This window comes from Nematolebias whitei, chromosome 11 (assembly GCF_014905685.2).
Source record: "Nematolebias whitei isolate Nwh7 chromosome 11, NemWhi1, whole genome shotgun sequence".
Lineage (NCBI taxonomy): Eukaryota > Metazoa > Chordata > Actinopteri > Cyprinodontiformes > Rivulidae > Nematolebias > Nematolebias whitei.
This window is the reverse complement of record NC_056508.1, coordinates 18,813,905-18,834,134: the sequence shown is the minus strand read 5'-3', so window position 1 is coordinate 18,834,134 and position 20,230 is coordinate 18,813,905. Positions and strand designations below refer to the sequence as shown.

The following is a 20,230-nucleotide window of genomic DNA, read 5'->3' as shown; positions in this document are numbered from 1 at the left end:
CACACACACACACACACACACACACACACACACACACACACACACACACACACATAAAATCTGTCTCAGGACATGAAAGATCCGGGCCCTGCATACTCCCTCTGAAGCAGTGAAATGGCTCTCATTGACTTAGCTGCATGATGAAAATTGTGTAATTTTGTTCTCAGAGCAAGGCCCCAGTCAAAAGTTTTTTTCTTACAGGCGTATGTGCCAAGTACTGAGTGACGTTTGTGGGCATGTTTGAGGCCATGTTTCCGTGAGACTAACCTTTGTAAATAAAGGTCGAATGAATGTTTGTCAATGCAGAAATGCTCCTGGACAATCAGCTGTACGACTCAAACACCTTAAATTAGTCAAACGGCCAAAAACTGCTGGATGGAGATTGTGCAGACATCATGTATAGAAGAAGTCTGTCTGCTGAAAAGTGTGGAGTTTTCTTCATGACAGATTTGTGGCCAAACGGCAGATGCAGATATGGAGTGGAGACTCGGCCAGGAAGAAACCTGCATGGTGATGTTTACTGCAGCGGGAGAAGTTTCCCAGGAGCTCTGCATCTGTGTTGTGTAGGGGCAGGGCAGCCGACTCAGGACCTGAAGGTCCGGGGTTCGATCCCCGGTCATTGCACATCTTGTGGTGTCTCTGAGCAGGACACCTTATCCCCAGTTACTCCCCCAGCTCTTTCAATAGCTGCCCACTGCTGCACCTGGTGATGGATGGGTTAAATGCAGAGAGCCAATTTTGCCATTGTATGGGAACATACAATGACAATACATAACACATTATTATTATTGTTATTATTATTATTATTGTGGACTCTGAAAGGTGTGTGTGAAAACAAAGTCCCACAACCACCTGACTGCGAGTCGACTGTTCGGCTGTGAATGGAATGCATTGGGCCCTTGGATTTGTGAGTCCTGATTCAGTGTGATGATTCGAATCTTTAACCAGATGCTTTCCACAGAACAGCTGGGTCAACTCTTGAAACTGTGCCTGCAGTCAACCTACTTCACATATGGGGAGCAATATTATAGGCAGAAACATGGGTGTGCTATGGGGTCTCCAGTTTCTCCTATTGTTGCCAACCTATACATGGAGGAGGTAGAAAAGAGAGCCTTAACGTCCTTTTCAGGGACACCATCAAGTCATTGGTTCAGGTATGTTGATGACACCTGGGTTAAAATTAAATCTCAGGAAGTCCAACATTTTACTGACCACATCAACTCTGTGGATAAATACATCAAGTTCACACGAGAAGATGTAAAAAATGGCAAGTTGGCTTTCTTGGACTGTGAGGTCTCAGTCTCTGATAGAGGACATTTGCAAACTGAGGTGTACCGCAAACCCACCCACACAGACCAGTATTTGCAGTTTGACTCCCATCACCCTTTGGAGCACAAGTTAGGAGTCATCAGGACTCTGTATCACAGAGCAGACAGCATCCCCACTAGCTCAGGAGCCAGGCAGAAGGAGAAATCCCACACAAGACAGGCTCTAGAGCAATGTGGATATCCTAACTGGGCCTTCCTAAAAGCAGAGAAGAAACCCAAACAGGACTCCAGTCAGCCATCAGGTGAAAAGGAGGAACCCAGACCCAGACCAGTGGTCATTCCATATGTTGAGGGAGTATCAGAGAAACTGAGATGTTTATTTTCTAAACATAACGTCCCAGTGGCTTTTAAACCCCAAAATACATTACGGCAAAGACTGGTTCATCCCAAAGATCCAGTCCCCCGGCACAAACAGAGCAATGTTGTGTATGCTGTTCAGTGTCAGGAGGGTGATCAGTCTTACATCGGGGAAACAAAACAGCCACTGGCCAAAAGGATGGACCAGCACAGAAGATCAACATCATCAGGCCAGGACTCTGAGGTCTACACTCATCTCCAGGCCAGCGGTCACTCTTTCAGGGATGAAGATGTTCACATCCTGGACAGAGAGGAACGATGGTTTGAGAGAGGAGTAAAGGAGGCCATCTTTGTGAAAAGAAACCGTCCATCATTAAACAGGGGTGGAGGCCTCCGGGTTCAACTGTCCCCCTCTTACAATGCTGTGATTGCTAGTATCACTCAGCCCTCTGTGAACAGTAAACAGCCATCAGTGTGCTAATGACTCATTGTTAGGCTGATGGTCCTTCTTGAGCATGTGATCAGCTGGTTTTGGTTGTCAGCAGCAAAACTGGTTGATCCACTCTGAGACGGTGCTATTTAAGAGACTGAGCTGAAAACAGCACCTCAGACTGAGGAAGTCTCTCGGATGAGAGACGAAACGTTTCTACATTTTTTTTGTTGATTTGCTTTGTTTTGTTTTTTTGAATGTCCAGAGGACCAGATTTTACTTTTTTAGAAGTACCCTCACTGTCACTCTCAAGGAGACTATAGATAACGTTCTTGAAGGCAACAGTTGAAAGTGTTCTCCTTATGGGTCACACACATGATCACTTACTGAAGCACAACAAAGAGATTAAATGTTTCACTCGTATACTTGGACATGTCTTCAGTGTCAAAAAGCAAGATAAACTGACAAACACAGACCTCTACAGAGACTCCCACCACTATCAGAAGTGATAAAAATCAGACGACTCCATTTTATTGATCACTGCCATCAATAAGGAATGTGTCTGTTGTGTTTTATTCTGGGAACCAGCACACGGTGAGAGGAAGAGGACGACCAGCACCAGCTTACATCAACTGGTTGATGGTTGATACAAGACTTTCCATCCCTGAAATTAAACTGGTCATGACGGATGGGAGCATATGATGAGGTAACTCATGGGATGGAAAAAGATTGAAGCTGATAGTTTATCTAATTCAAATCTGTGTGGTCGTTCACAAGGATGACTAAAGTAGGATTCTTTGAAATAATGCATATCACCCGCCACCTTCAAGGTCAGGAGACTAAAATGATTGTATATTGATGTGTATGACAGAGGCAGGAAATGATAAGATCTTTATCTTCTACCTGCTCTTTTCCAAACAAATTGTGTAAAATTACATGTCAAGTATGACAATTTGTCTTATTATTATTTTGTTTTTCTTTGTTTGTTTTTACTTTTTATTGTCTGTTCAAAATAAGTAAATAAACAAAATAAATATATATATATATACCGTATGTAACCTTGTAGATGACGTTATGTGCAGTCATATGTGATTCTGCAAGATCTGTCACACTTAGTCTCTCATGTCGCACAAAAAACATTATTGTATTCAATGTAAGAATTAATGTTGTATTATTTAGTCTTGTACACATCTTGTGTATTTTTTTAATTAATTTCTCTGTCATTTACATTTTTTTATTTAAATTCTGTTTTAAGTTTTTCAAATCATTTTAGTTTTAGCAATTCTGTATATATTTAATTTTTTTTTTTTTTTTTTTGTATTTACAAGTGCAGCTGTAACCTGAGCAAGTCAAAGACTTAAACATAAATGTTGTTCGATCACTTAGATCTCAGAGTATAAGTTAGGGAGGAGTCTCAGCTACTACTCAGTTCTCCAAGTTTTAGTTCAATATCTTTCACATTTGTACTTTTTTTTTGGTCTTTCTACAGCTGATTGGTTCTAGTGGCCATCAAATTAAGTTGACACAAAAGCTTACCAGTTGTACTGGTAGATGTAAATGGTAGATGGACTGTACTTATATAGTGCTTTTCTATCTTATCAAGAGACTCAAAGCTCTTTACATCACAATCTGTGTCTTCATTCACCCATTCATACAGCACTCTACTAGATCTATACAAAGACTAATCAGAGCTTTATCACATTCATACACCGAGGGACACACATCAGAGTCAATGAGGGGTTCAGTGTCTTGCCCAGGGACACTTTGGCATGTGACTGCTGGTGGAATTGAACCCCCAACTCAAACAGTTAAACAGAACAGTCATAATAATAATAAGTGCTGCAGTGACTGAATCAGCTAATATGTTGAATGTAGGTTTTGCATGATTTTCATTAGATTTTCATAAATTCATGAACTGAATTCCTTATTTGTGCCCTAATATAATTATTACCTTGCTGCCACATACCACTTGGGGAGATGTGTCAATTTAATCTCAATAAAAACACATTTAGCCAATAAAAACATCCTGCTGATGCTTATTTCTCGATTTCGTCATAGTCCCACAATGTGCATTGACAGCTTTTTACCCATAGGTGTCGCTAACAACCCCATATTTGTGTCATCTAAACAGAAACGAGATAAAAGTCCATTTGATAACACCAGTTCCATTAAGACAAACAAGTAATAATGCTGAAAAATGAGCAGAATTAGGAGCATCAAACACAAAATCTGATTTCACTCTGCTCGAGAGCGTTTTCTGGCATTTCAACTTGTCCTGAGATGAGACATGAATTTTTAACACCCTGCTAATTATACACCGACTTCCATTGGCAGCGTTACGTCTGATCCATCCTCTCGTCTGCTTTGAAGCTCCTGCAGTAGCGCTCCTCCTGGATTCTGCCTCCTCCAGACACAGAGAGCGATGCACAACTTGATTAGCAGACACACTGCAGCTCTGAAGTGTTTTACATAATGCTGCTCTCTGCCAAAGGTGATATTCTGTTCAGGTCAGAGCGTATTGGCAATAAAGGCCTCATCACTTGACTGGAGTTGTCTGATGAAAAACAGCCGTTTAAGCGAAATGATACTCCGTATAGTCACACAACGGAGGTAATTATGTTTCCAAGATGTTGAAAGGTTGAAACGAAACGACACACCTCTCAATACGATGCCAGCTAAGACCGAAACCTGAGAGGAAAACACAGCTTTCGTTTATTTTCACAAGGCTGTGCTGTGTGAGCTCCAGCCCAGCATTTATACTCAACTCTTTACATGTGCAGCTAAAATGTACAATTCGAGCAAGGACTGCATGATGTAATGTCTCTGAACGTGAAACTAAAGCCTGAATGTCACCCTTTGTGATTCTGAAGCTTCACGTGTAAATGCAAGTCAAGACAGAGCAAGACTGAACTTATTCCAAGAGAAATATGGTAATAATTTAGTTTTTTTTTTTGTTCTTTTCAGGCTTTGAATAAAATTGTATGTCTGACCAAACTGAGAGTGGGACTCTGCCCGCAACAACTAATGAAAATGAGAAAGTTATCAAATGATTGGGCAAAGTTCTTTTGAATATCTTACCACATTCTCCTGAATTATGTCAAATTTATTCACATACAATGTTTTTTAATGCAATTTAATTTTATTTGACACAATAATAGCATTCGTAAAAGGAATGCATATAAGTTGCTCCCTTGTATGCTAAAAGTTTAGACAAAGGTGAATCATAGACATGATCTGTTAATGCTCAGACACTTATGTTGGGACTCGGTCTCAGCTACTACCACACCAAAGTTCAGCTCAACGTCTATAAAACTGATCGACTTATAGCCATTTATGTTTTTATTTCATTTGCTAAAACATATCGACTGTCTTGACTTGTGTCAACGCCAAACCGTTAATCAGTTGTAGCCGTACATCTAATAATTACTTTCAGAAAGTTTATTTAAAATCCATCCAGTGGTTTATGAGATATTTTGCTAACAGACAGACAGGGGTGACTACACACAGACACTGACTATCACGTGAGAGCTGCAGGCGATGATAAAAATTTCAGTGAGTGGCACAGCTTTAGCTACATTTCCAACCTGAAATCATCAAATGGTTCACGTCTGAGACTAAAAGCCTGATGCGCACGACCATATGGTGCACATAAAACGTTTCCCTGCATCACAAATGGCGGCAGCTGCTTTGAATGCCTGACTCCTCATCTGGCATTCATCAGCAGTCACATCCTTCCTTGAGGAAGGGCTTTTGGCCACCGTACTTGTCTTGCTCCAAACCAGTGTGGAAGGCCAGTGCTCTTAGCCAAGCATGTTCACAATGGCAACATTTTGAGCAGTGATGCAGGAAGCTTTCGAGGGGTCACTGCTTTGAGTAGTTTGGAAAGTATGCAGCTCCAAGGTTCCCAAAGTGTGAGGCAAACCAAGAAAGAAAAAATTAATAAAAAACACTATAAGAGGCACAAGAGGTGCTAGTATCCTATAAAATTTCCTTCACCTTCAGGAGCAATGTGCTCCAAGAATAATAACAGAGGGCACAGAGGTAAGCCTAGCTCAAATTATTACGCTTGTCCTCTTTAATTGAATATTCATAAGGTCTTAACCCCTCATTTCTTTCCCCCACTGGTGAAGATGTTATGAATAAAACTAAAAGAGCAAATAATGAACTTTATTGGCAGTAGTTCAAAAATTAAAACACATTTTGTCTTCTTCCACACAGCTCGGAGAGCAGGATACATCTAGGGTGCTCAGATGCAAGTAATAAATCAATTTACACAACATGGCTTAAAAATCTGAGCACGTGTTGGCCAAATGTGGTCTGAGGACCAAAAGTGGCCTTCGACAAAACCAGTCTGGGCCTTTATGAACTAAACAACCATAAAAACATTAAAGAAAAACTAGATTTTGTTTAGTGCCTGTCACAAGTTTACAGTAGTGTGTGGGTGTTGTTTTTTTATTGGTTTAGTTATTGCTAAAACTGGCCTAAATGTTTCTTTACTGGTTGTGTTACAGATTAAGAATTAATGTTGCGAAAGAGAGAAGGTGATTACTCGCTAAATGATGTTTAAACTAGTCTAGTCATTTATATCCTGATGCATGCTCAATAATCCAGGTAGAAAAATCTAAAAAAAGTTCAATATGGTCCTCTGGACATTCAAAAAAATCAAAAAACAAAACAAAGTAAAAAAAATGTAGATACGTTTTGTCTTTCATCAGAAAGACTTTGGACCACTTTGAACTTTTCTTTGGGTTCTGTTCCACTTTGACTGGCATCGTATATCATTAATACAGTGCCTTGTGAAAGTATTCGGCCTTCTTGAACTTTTCAACCTTTTGCCACATTTCAGGCTTCAAACATAAAGATATATATTTTTAATTTTTTGTGAAGAATCAACAACAAGTGGGACACAATCGTGAAGTGGAATGAAATTTATTGGATGTGTCAAACTTTTTTAACAAATAAAAAACTGAAAAGTGGGGCATGCAATTTTATTGGGCCCCCTTGCATTAATACTTTGTAGCTCCGCCTTTTGCTGCAGTTCCAGCTGCAAGTCTCTTGGGGTTTGTCTCTATCAGTTTTGCACATGGAGACACTGAAATTCTTGCCCATTCTTCCTGCAAAACAGCTGGAGCTCAGTGAGGTTGGATGGAGAGCGTTTGTGAACAGCAGTCTTCAGCTCTTTCCACAGATTCTCGATTGGATTCAGGTCTGGACTTTGACTTGGCCATTCCAACACCTGGATATGTTTATTTGTGAACCATTCCATTGTAGATGTGTCTTTATGTTTTGGATCATTGACTTGTTGGAAGATAAATCTCCGTCCCAGTCTCAGGTCTCTTTCAGACTCAAACAGGTTTTCTTCCAGAATGGTCCTGTATTTGGCCCCATCCATCTTCCCATCAATTCTGACCATCTTCCCTGTCCCTGCTGCTGAAAAGCAGGCCCAAACCATGATGCTGCCACCACCATGTTTGACAGTGGGGATGGTGTGTTCAGGGTGATGAGGTGTGTTGCTTTTACGCCAAACATATCGTTTTGCATTGTGGCCAAACAGTTGGATTTTGGTTTCATGTGACCAGAGCACCTTCTTCCACATGTTTGGTGTCTCCCAGGGGCTTGTGGCAAACTTTAAACAACACTTTTTATGGATATCTTTGAGAAATGGCTTTCTTCTTGCCACTCTTCCATAAAGGCCAGATGTGTGCAGTGTACAACTGATTGTTGTCCTATGGACAGACTCTCCCACCTCAGCTGTAGATCTCTGCAGTTCATCCAGAGTGATCATGGGCCTCTTGGCTGCATCTCTGATCAGTCTTCTCCTTGTTCCAGATGAAAGTTTAGAGGGACGGCCGGGTCTTGGTAGATTTGCAGTGGTCTGATACTCCTTCCATTTCAATATGATTGCTTGCACAGTGCTCCTTGGGATGTTTAAAGCTTGGGAAATCTTTTTGTATCCAAATCCAGCTTTAAACTTCTCCACAACAGTATCTCGGACCTGCCTGGTGTGTTCCTTGGTCTTCATGATGCTCTCTGCGCTTTGAACAGAGCCCTGAGACTATCACAGAGCAGGTGCATTTATACGGAGACTTGATTACACACAGGTGGATTCTATTTATCATCATCAGTCATTTGGGACAACATTGGATCATTCATAGATCCTCACTGAACTTCTGGAGTGAGTTTGCTGCACTGAAAGTAAAGGGGCCCAATAATATTGCACGCCCCACTTTTCAGTTTTTTATTTGTTAAAAAAGTTTGACACATCCAATAAATTTCATTCCACTTCACGATTGTGTCCCACTTGTTGTTGATTCTTCACAAAAAATTTAAATTTTACATCTTTATGTTTGAAGCCTGAAATGTGGCAAAAGGTTGAACAGTACAAGGGGGCCGAATACTTTCGCAAGGCACTGTAGATGATGTGAACCTTGCTTGGAACTATTTTCATTATAGTTTCATTCATTTTGTAAATAAACATGCCAGCCAGTTCAGAATAAAGGGCTGGGATAGCCCCTGATTTACTTCTGAGTTAGCTGACCTCTTCCATGGGGGGGATCCGTTTGTGGCAACAGCACGAAAATCTGGTTCGGACTCCCATTGGTTGCAATTTTGTCAATTACAGAATCAATGTACAGCTTCCATTAAAGCTGCAAAACGTAGGTAGTATTTATCTCAGACCACAAAAGATATGAATGACCCTAAGAGATTCTAGAAAACTATAAAATCTCTTTCTGGCAGCTCCCATTCCTCTGATCTGTCATCACATTTATTTGTTGACTCTGCTCCTGTGTCAACTAAGCATGAGATGCTAAATTGTTTCGACAGACATTTTGTTGCCTCTTGTTCCTTGTCCAGTTTCTAATGATAAATCACCTACTTCTCTAACTTCTACAAGTCAAACCTCAGTAAATTACATTCTCCTTTTCACTGTGCTCTGTCAGGGAGGTTCCTAAACTGTTAAAAGGTCTGGATTCTAGAAAATCTGTAGGCCCTGATGACCTCCCTCCTTATTTCTTATAGCTGCACAAATTATAGCAGAACCTATCTGCACGTAGACTGTCACACTGGCACATCTGCATCTATAAATCACTCCTTGGTCTGCTGCCTTCATATATCTCCTACTTGTCACATTGTCAGTGCAGTTACAGCGTGCGTTCTCTGGTCTTCATTACCTGCAGCGTCACCTCAGTGCAGACTAAACTCGGCAAAAAGGCCTTTTCTTACTCTGCTCCTGTAACCTGTAACATACTACAAAAAGATCTGAAGCTGGCCACTTTCTTTTGGTTTGGTGGCTCCTCGGATTGAAGAAGTCCTTTGGATGAAGGATGAAACATCTCAGCAAAAACCGTTCAGATGACCTGACTGAATGTTGGATTTTTACCTGGATTATTGAGCATGAACTTTGGTCTAAGGAAATGTATTCTTATTTTTAGTATTTTATCTTGTTTTTCTATGGCACCTTGATTTGACCATTTTTATAACCACTTTTATTTTATTTTAATTGCTTTTTGTTGAATATTGTTGTCTGTCTCTCTTGAAAATGAGACTAACTCGTGGCTCAGTGAGACTACCCTGTATAAATAAAAGTTGAACGAAGCACAATTCAGTTTTATATTCAATATTCAGCTCTACTGATGCAGATTTAACAGGTCATAGCTCAAAGTAAAACTTCCTGCACTTATCAGCTGACAAAGTTTTAACTGCACCTTGAAAGGTCTTTACGAGACACAGGTGGGGAGTTGCTTTCACCGTGTTACATTTGGCTCTTCATTTCCTACGGTTAGACCCCTGCAGAGCCTCGGTGCCCTGTCTTTGCTGATTTATTGTAAAGACCTCATCTCTTTGCTCTACATGTTGCATCCACAGAAGTGCAATAGGAAACACCTAGTGTGAAAGAAAAACTCTCCTTTGGAAGGCTTGCAGCATTTATCGGTCGTTAGCTTCGAGCGAGAAGAACACAGCTGAGAAGAGTCATCCTCCTCCTTGTGTTTGCTGGGATCCTGATGTATTGTACATCACTATAATAATAAGATTAGAAATGTCTCCAGGCATCCTGACGTCCTTTTGGAGTTCCACTCGACTTACAGTGGACCACACTGCCTCTGTGATTCAGCAAAGATTAGGACAAACACAATCCAACCCACCTGTTTAAACAAAGGCAGAAGAGCAGGACAATGGACAGACGTCAACTCCTGCTGCACTGGGAGGTCGTGCAAACAATGATTTCACCGTCACAGACGTCAAAACTTGAAGATACGTTCTCTCATTTAAAGAAGAAAGACTTCACCGTGAACTGGGAAGATACCAGTTAAGTCAATGTCTTAAACTTTTACTTTGGTTTAAAAATACCCATTAAGGCAGATTGGTATAAGGTAAAGGAACAGTCTTTTAGTGCCACATAAACATGCATGAATGGAGAATTACAACAGCGCGGGACGCTATTAGCTTACCCACATCAGTGTGTGTCAAATGACATTATCTCACAGCCTGACATCCAGAACAGCACTGAGCGTTTCAAGCCCCACGAGTATCAGCAGGGCCAACTACTGTAGGAGGAAACACACCGTTCGGTCTCCGCCTGCACCATGAACACAGCTCTTCAGCGCTGGAGAGCCTCGTATGTTCTGAACCTGACGAAAGTGAGCATTGCTTCAAGAAAGCTGATTTAGTTTCCTGCTGTCGACAGAGTGGAATTTAGATCCAAAACACGCTGTGGCTGAAACAGCACGAGGGATAATTAATTACTAAAGTGATTATTGCAATCAAACATTCCAGAGTATTTCAACAGCCTAATTACAGCAGGTGGTCCCAGGAAATGTGTGTTATGTAATCTTTGGCACATCACAAGTGGAAAAAGTGCTTGTGTTAAATTAATACCTTTAATGGTGATTTGACTTGGCAGTTTTTGTAATGGTCAGGGGAGGATTGCAGGGTTTTTATATCCAGCACAGGGCAGCCGAGCTGAAGCAGCCTTATGGGAACAGACAGCTCCACTGCCGCTCAGCTCATATGACCAGGTTGATATTGATCATATGAGTGCTGCGACACAAACTGAAGCTCTGACAACCAGCCAAAGATTAAGCTGGACTTGTAAAAGTCTATTTATTTGATGTGCAAGTCAAACTTGATCAGAGGACAATTGACCTACTGTGGACTTGCTCTTCTTGGTGTTCTCTTGGTTTGATCCCAGTGCTCATAAATCAAACATGCGTTCTTTTATTTTGTTTTTGTAGTGTGCATCGCAAAGACTTCATTCTGCATTCAGAAAATAACTTGCACGGCTCGTGACTTGCACAGCTTTGCCTGCGTTTGACTTTAACAAATAGAAACCACTGACTCATCTGTTATTGATCATTCAAGGAAGACCCCCGAGACAAAGTGACCACTAACCCTCTTACCCCCCCCCCCTGAGCCTAACTCATCAGTCCGTTCACCCAACAAGAAGACCTTTGGCATTAATTATTCTCACAAATGGCTCAGTGACCCTTAGATCAAACCAGAAGAGGGAAAAAACATGCCAGGACACAATTCATTAATATATTTAGGGTATTTATTTCTAATGTTTAGAATGAAGCTTGTATCCAACTTTTCTCCAAATGATTGACTATATGTGATGTTTGAAGATACTTGTAATTTGTCATGTGGTTTATTTGAAGAAAATACATGAACAGTAGACAAAAGCAATGCAATCTGTTAGTGTTAATACAAAATGATTTAAGTCAGTGGAGACGCATTCAGTTACGCAAGGGGGCTAAAATTAAAAACTTGGTCCAAGCTGAGGGTCAAACTTGGTCCCTATTTATTAAAAGAAACATTTTGACTTCAGGTTTTGTGTGTAATATATGTCAAATTGTTCATATCAGCACATCATCTTATGTGTTCATGAGTGGTTTGTCTGTTATCAAAATAGAACTAAAGATCTTTGTTTAAAATCTTCTCATTATTCATATTTAAATCTATTTGTTAGCAAAATGTACCATTAATAAATATTCATAAATGTTCTGTAAATGCCAGACATAACCTCATACAATTTAAAACGATCCACAGACTTTCTTTTTCTCAAGAAAAGTTACATAACATATATCCTGATGTTTCTCATCGATGTAATCGTTGTAAGTGTACGACAGGTAATCTGGCACACTCCTTTAGGTACTGTAATAAAATACAATCATATTGGAAATCTATTTTTCAATGTTTTCCAGATTCTTTTGGCAAAAATGTGTTTTACCCAACCCTCTTGTAGCAATCTTGGGAGCTGTTGGTGTTCTTTCTTTAATTAACAAGTATGAGAAAAGAGCTCTTCTCTTTGGGATGGTAAGAGCAAAATAAATAATTTTACGTATGTGGAAACTGGATTCTGTTCCGACATTTGCTTTGTGGATGGGAGAGATGTTTAACATGTTGCACCTGGAGAGGCTGAGACTGTGTAATGAAGAAAGAGGAGCTGAGTTTGACCAGACATGGGACTCTTTTCTGAAATACATCAAAGGCGATGAACCGCAAACTTTAGTAACCTTGTGAAACTCATTGTTTGCCAGGATATATACTTTTTAATATGTATAATAAGTTTGAGTTTGCATTTGTTTGTTTGTTTGTATGTTGTTGTTTTTTTGCAGGTTTATAACATGCAGACGTGCTTTGCTCAGTCTGTCAATTGTCTAAAAGTGTGTTCTTTTGTTTTTAAAATTTTTTTTTTTGTAGCACTCTTAAAAAAATGAATAAATATATTATATAAAAAATGTCCCATGAACCACTGGTTGGATTTTTAATAAACTTAAGGAATAATCATTGGATGTTTAGTCAATTAAATTCAAGATGGCTACCACAGTCAATGAACATTAACCAACAAAAAATAGCTCCAACTCAGTTTTACAAATATTGAGCCACAATTCAGTGTGGTAGTAGCTAAGAGTCATCCACAGCACATGCACTGACAGACTCTCAGTCTGGCAATAATAATGCATGATTTAAACATAATGTTGTTTTTAATGATTTGACTAAAACAACATTTTTGTCTTTTCTCAACACAAAATGATCTTGATCTAAAACTGTCATGAAAGGCGAGTGATGCGAGTTTCTTAAAGAAACCTTAATGTTTATTGTATTGCTCTTTATCAGCAGTGTATAAGCTTTGTCCCCACACCAAATCAAAAGTAACAAATAAATAAAACTGTAGCACTGCTGTAAGAAGACTGTCTGTCCAGGTTGGCGTGTTTCCTAGAAGGACCCATGGTACAGACTGAGATGAGCAGCTTGGATAAACTTAAAAATACTTTATAAAAAAAACAACTAAGAAAGAAAAAAAAAATGCTGACTCTGCAGTACAGTAGAAAATTCTAACAGAGAAACTCACTGGATAAGAGAGAGCAGGAAGTGACCTGTCTGAACATTAACATGAACTGGAGGCATGAATGCCAGACTGCCAAGGAGGAGGAATGCAGAGGAAGACCTGGGCTGATGAAGAGAATGAGGATCACCTGAACCAGTGACAATCTGGAACAGGTGAGAGTGGGTGTGACAAGACTCAGGAACGGGACATGCAGAGGAACAAACTAAACTGACGACACAGACTGTTCAGGTGAAACACCACAGTAAACAACAAAGTCCATGCTCAATAATCCAGGGATACAATCCAACATTTTTCAGTCAGGTCATCTGGACAGTTTCTTTTTTTTGTGCTGAAACGTTTCGCCTTCGATCCAGAAGGCTTCATCAGTCAAGGAAACACACAGCAAAACTGATTCTTCCCCCAACAGCTTACTCCAAAGTGAAACAAACCAGTTCTGCTTGTGATAAGATGGTCTCTTTGGTACGCCCCCTCCTCTATTGCCGGCCCTCTTCCTTGTTGACAGTCGTGTCAAACTGGTTGAAAACAACAAAGTCCATGCTCAATAATCCAGGTATACAATCCAGCATTTTTCAGTCAGGTCATCTGGACAGTTTCAGCACAAAAAAAGAAAAAACTGTCCAGGTGACCTGACTGAAAAATGTTGGACACCACAAGTAAACATCTGACAGAAAACAAAATCATAAAAAAATACCTTTGCAGCTGAACTCCACACTTCAAATTCAAGTTGTAGAAATAAACTGATAGTAAAAAAACACGCAAGCATCAAAACTGAAACAACCAAGAACCCCAGAACACAGAACATAACCACGAAGGGAAAACATCTAAAAACAAGCTCGAGGAAATCATTTTAAAAAGCAACAAATTCACATTATCCTGACAGTGTCTTGAGCAAGTCCAGATGTTGAGCAAACAAGTGATGGAGACAGTTAGTCACAAATGGATTGCAGTTCTAACCAGTGGTGTCGTCTACATTTTTGTAGTGGGTATACTGTGCTTAGAAACCAAAGTAGACTGGTTAGTACACTGTAATCATTAATTTATTTTGATTTTTAAGCATATTGATCATTTCAACATTTCTCTGATGCTTTTATTTGAATAAATGAATAAACTTTGTACAACAGTTGGCTTTGTATTAAAAAAACATATGTATAAGAAATTATAAAACATTATCAAAGCAAAACATGTTCAAGTATTAAATAGTAAGTAGTATTAATTATACAAAAAAGACAGGTTGAACCAAGTCAGTGTTCCAAATGGGTTGACAATGATACACGACATGGTCTTGAATCATTGGACACTTTTAAGTGGGTATACGGACATTCCCAAGCTTTTCTAGTGGGTGTATCACATAGATTACACCATTGGTTCTAACGCAGTTAAAATATTAATTCCTGTGCCAAATTAACTAACAAGAGCTGTATCTGGCCCTTGGCCCTTGAGTTTGACACATTCTTTATCACAGCTGGCCTTGTTATATCTGAGTTAAATCACCTAATGACAAAGAGTTTCAGTCGTTTTTCCACTGACGCACCTACATTTCCTCATTTCTTGTGTTTTAGATGAACTTTGCGCAGCACAGACAGCAAACAAACAACAACAACAACAACAACAAAAAAGATTCCAAAAATGTTGGAGGTGCATCTATAAAAGTTTGCCCCGCCCTGAGGAGGAGGAAGAGGAGGAGGAGGAGAGGCGCGCTGCTCGGAGCCTCCCGGGACACTCCGGACAGAAACTTTACGCACAGGTTTCCCTCACACTCAGAGGCACAGCAGCGCTGCAAGAAACCAGGTGAGCATTTGACTTTTGTAGGTAAACACCTCTGCATGTCACAGAGCGACATATGCACGCGCCAGTTTGTTTCCCAGCGGTCATCACGTGAGCACAGATCATTATTACTAACCCTGCATGCTGTGCGCCTGTCCGTGGGTAACACTAGTTTGGGGGAGTTAAACCCAGTTGTTCCTCTGTGTTGCAACAATCTGAGCAATAAAATGTGCATTTTATTTAGATTAACCTTCAGGTGCAAAACGGAGACTCACAGTCTGGGTTTGTAATCATAAATTATTTTAGAAGTTTTACCCCCCCAAAGGTTAAGAGCCTCTTGGTGAGCAGCTGTGACAACGGAGCACTGAGTTTCTGTGCTTTGGGGTTGAGTTTGTTAGATTTTCACAACTTTAATGACTTTTATAGATCCTCCCAGCACTAATGGTGCCTTTTTATATCGTTGATGTTTTTCCCCTTGTCACCTAATATGAACATTATGAACACATTGTGCACCCTTCAAGCTGAGGTCAGCAGTTAAAGCATCATTTTGTGCCAATTTTGGACTTGCAAGATCTGCTAGAATGATTTTGAACTCTGAGCACACAAAGGCATCATTGATTCCCTGAATGCTGCTGCAGTGCACTTTGTGTGGTTCTGCAGCCAAATTTAGAAGAACAAAATACCAGATGTTCTGTTCATTTCGATGACCTGCAATACACGTGGGCCCACTGTACATTTAATTTATGATTTAGCTAATGTCTGAGAAATTTCCTTCAGTTTTAAAGTATGGATTAGGACTGCTGCAGCATGGTCCCATAACTTTATATCGTGGTAAATGAGGTGTTTCAGCAGAGGAAAAACATCATTTTCTAGCTTCCTTTGCATGCAGATATTTTGGTGAGAGTCTATTTCAAGGACGTCTGGTACAAATATGATTTGAAAAAATAAAAAGCCTTAGAAAAATCAAAACCCTGTAAAAAAAAAAAAAACTAACCAAAAAAATGGTTTCTAGTTTTTTTTTCTTAAAAGAAGCTTGTCATTCAGAACCAACTTACAGTTTAAATATGAACTCAAAGATTTGGAAGGAAATGACACACGGTTCCTGCGAAGTGAAAAGAGGAAAAGTAAAATAGAAACCACCTGGTTTTTGATGCGCTCTAAGGCTTGAAGTCACATCACTTACAGGATCGAGCTTTGTGCTGCCGTTACACACACACACACACACACACACACACACACACACACACACACACAAAAGAAAAAGCTCCGGAGGTTTTCACTCCATTTAGTTCATTGAGAATTCAGTAAAAATAAACAACTTGTTCTCCACCGGTGACTTTAGGAAACTGTTGGATTAAACAAAGCACCAACCAGAGGAGAATACATCCCATAGTTTCTCTAGTTTTTACATTGTTAACAGCACTGTTAATTTTATTGCTTTAAGGTTTAGACATTTTGGTCGAGTTGTTGTTTAACATCTGTCTTGAACAATCTAGTTTGCCAAATTTCCATGCGCAATTCAAAACAAACCATGACCTTCCTCTCCTGTGGCGTCGAAGCAGCAGGCATGGAAAAATGTACGTTTGGCAGGTGATCAAATCAAAGCTGCCGGGTTATTAAAATAAAACTATTCTGATAATGTTTGAAAACCACAACACTGATTTTTATCGAGCTGAATACCAAATAATGGCTCTTTATTTTCACAGGCTACGACGCTGGTTTCCTTCCCATCTGCAATCAAGTCGATTGACTTTTCTTTTCTTTTTTTTTTTTAAACAAAATGCAGCCACTAGTATGTTTCTGCCTGTTGGTTGTATGCGTGGACATCTGTCTGAGTCAGACAGACTGCACAGGTGTAGCCTGTCCAGATCTGCAGAACTGCATTGACTCGACTTTAGAGAACGGTGCCTGCTGTCCCAAGTGTCTTCGAAGCGGCTGCGCCTGTGAGGGCTACCAGTTTTACGACTGCGTCCAAGCAGGTTTCCAGAAAGGGAAAGTCCCAGAGGGGGAGTCTTACTTTGTGGATTTCGGAAGCACGGAATGCTCCTGTCCTCAAGGAGGAGGGAAGATAAGTTGTCGCTTTATTCCATGCCCAGAAATCCCCGCCAACTGCGTTGATGTTTCACAACCTGCAGATGGATGTCCGCAGTGTGGTCGCCTCGGCTGTACCCATGGCAACAAGAAGTATGAGGCGGGACACTCCTTTCAGGTGGACCAGTGCCAGGTTTGCCACTGTCCAAACGAAGGGGGCAGGTTAATGTGCTCACCCATCCCCGGCTGTGACCTTCGTGGCGTTAATGAGCCCACTGAGAACAGCAGCCGTCTGAGAGACGTTAGCAGCAGTCACGACACCCGACAAGGAACCCTCGCAGAACCGTTGTCCAAGTTTGCACCAGAAATCACTCTTCCCCTGTATAAGCAGGATCCACCCAGTTTTGGCTCAGAGGATTATGACGCCATGCTGGCAGAGCAGACATCTTCCACTACTCAAAATCTGGCCCAATCACCGCACTCTACAACAGTACCTTTAGCCTACCCCGAGACCAGCTCTCATGCAAACGAGAGGAACGAGCTGAGGGAGAAAAGCCATTATACAGTGACACACACTGAGGATAAAGTTAAACAAATCGTGGATTCAGTCACTACAGGGGCTCTTAGCGGTGCATCAACACTATTACCAACTGCAGCCACACAGAGAGTGGACACACGGAGCCACAGGCCACAGCAGGGAACTGAAAACAAGACCACGAGACACAACAGTCACAGAAACTTGAAGGTCGGGCACGTTGACCCGCAGAAGCAAAGTCCGGGTAAACGTGCAAGAAACCACAGCCGCTCCCATTTCATCAACCAGCAAGAGAAAGTGCAAGTGGAGCACAGGAACCAGCTCGCAAACGACGAACGGAGATCATACCCTCAAGTCAATTTCAGTCCCACCAGCAGAGCTCCGATCAGGAAGCAGGACAGCAAGGGGCCTCAAAGACAACCGCTAACCCTCCACAACTACCAGCCTCATGAAGAGGAGGAAGGCACAGAAGGTAACTCTGGCATTTTCTAATCAGTCGCATCTGTTCGCCTGTAAATGTTGACGCAAGAGTCTGAAAGCAGTTTGATTTAAACGAAATCCAAAGCACAAGCAGTTTACATCCATACGACTCCCAACAAAGAAGCGTTCATTAGAAAGCATTGATGAACTGACCTTTAGTGCAGCTCCCACATCCGGCCTTTTGAAGAACAAATTATCACTTACTTTAAACTGGCAGGGAGCCAAAGAAGTAAAAAAACAAAACAATAAACTATTGTTCAGGGAAAAGCTGTTTTCTGAGATAGCACTTGTTCATTTTCCCCCAGAAAAATAAAACACTGACTATATATGGAGCAATAGAAATTTAGAGAAAGCTCTTTCCTCCAGAGGTTTGTAAACTGTAAAATAAAGCACCATTTTCATATTTTATGTCTAATCTGTATTTGATGACGTAGAAGCAGCTGATAACTACGTCGCCTTTTTGTGTTTTGCACCAGGGAGGTTTAAGTAATAACGTCTGCTGCTGAAGGCAAAAGGGCAATAATGTCTTTGCCCTGCCTGTTATATCCCATGAACCAGTGGATGAATTATAATGAAACTCTCAGAAAGTATCAACACGTGTCCATCTACAACTGATTACTTTTTGGAGTCAACCCAGTTTAAGATGGCTGCCATGGCTAAGTGAACTTTTGCAATCACAAAAAAATGGCTATGACCTGGTGTGGTAGGAACTGAGACACATATTCTTCATTAAAAGTGTAATTCAAAGAATGTGCTTAGGCCTGTCGTGATAAACATTAAATCAATTAATCGCATGATAAATGAAAATTATCGACCTCATTTTCATTTATCGGCTTTATCGTTTCTTCATGTCTCTCTCTCTCTACTGAAGACACTGGATGACAAAAGGCTCAACTCCGGTGCTCTTCACTGACCCCTCCCTGTCTCCTTTCTCTTTAAAATCTGTTTTAACCGTCCAAAATCACATTTTTGGATCGTTAAAAGCAGCTAAGCTGAGAAACTAAGCTAACAAGCCGACCTCGGGAATAAACCTCCGTCTTGTCAAAGCTCCAAAATTCATGGTTGGAACCTGTGCCTTTGTCTAAAATGTTGTTTTTCTCTGCAAAAAGAAGCTGAGAACTTGTTTATTTTATTTTTTATAAAAGCTTTGTGTGAAAAATGCTATGCTAAAGAACAAAGTCTATGCTCAATAATCCAGGTATAAAATCCAACATTTTTCAGTCAGTTCATCTGGACTTGTTGTTTTCAACCAGTTTGACAAGACTGTCAACAAGGAAGAGGGCCGGCAAAGGAGGAGGGGCGTACCAAAGAGACCATCTTATCACAAGCAGAACTGGTTTGTTCCACTTTGGAGTAAGATGTTGGGGGAAAAATCAGTTTTGTTGTGTGTTTCCTTGACTGATGAAGCCTTCTGGATGGAAGGCAAAACGTTTCAGCACAAAAAAAAAAAACTGTCCAGATGACCTGACTGAAAAATGTTGCCTATGCTAAAGAGCTCAAACCACACCGAGCGTCCACCATTTTGAGAACCAAAGAACAGGAACGAGAAACAGCCCATGTCACGTCAAGGGGCCTCCCTCCCATTTTTCTTAAAGAGACGTTGCTCGCTCCCTCACTATCCTTCCTTCGGTTCAGATAGTCTTAAACTGCCATCCAGTGGTCAAAAAAGGCACTACACTCAAAACAAATTAAACATTTCTTCTTAAATTTGGCAATAGTTAATAATTATTATCAAATTTCAAGCAAAATTATCGTTTATCGCAGTAATTTCTGAGACAGTTAATCACCCAGCAAAATTAGTTATCGTGACAGGCCTATGTGTGTCACTTTCATCCATTTATTTAATTACTGATGACACGGCGTTAAAAACAGAGGGACCAATCATTGCAGAACACACTCAGGGTCTGAACTGATGGAGATCCTGAGTGAGTTTTAGGTCAAAGTTAAAGTCACAGCTCAAAAGTCAAACATGCTTAAGCTGTTCAAACATGTTCCGGATGATTTATCTGTTTCCT

At 40.5% G+C, this 20,230-nt stretch overlaps 1 protein-coding gene across 1 annotated transcript in view; it reads left to right on the top strand.

Annotated features, from left to right (window-relative positions):
* The first annotated feature begins 16,946 nt into the window (after positions 1 to 16,946).
* Positions 16,947 to 20,230, top strand: part of fbln2 (fibulin 2) — a 41,112-nt gene continuing 37,828 nt past the window's right edge. The window contains exon 1 of the mRNA XM_037683966.1: positions 16,947 to 18,207. Within this exon, the coding sequence (XP_037539894.1) occupies positions 16,950 to 18,207 (1,258 nt within the window). The 5' untranslated portion in view covers positions 16,947 to 16,949. The remainder of the gene's footprint in view (positions 18,208 to 20,230) is intronic.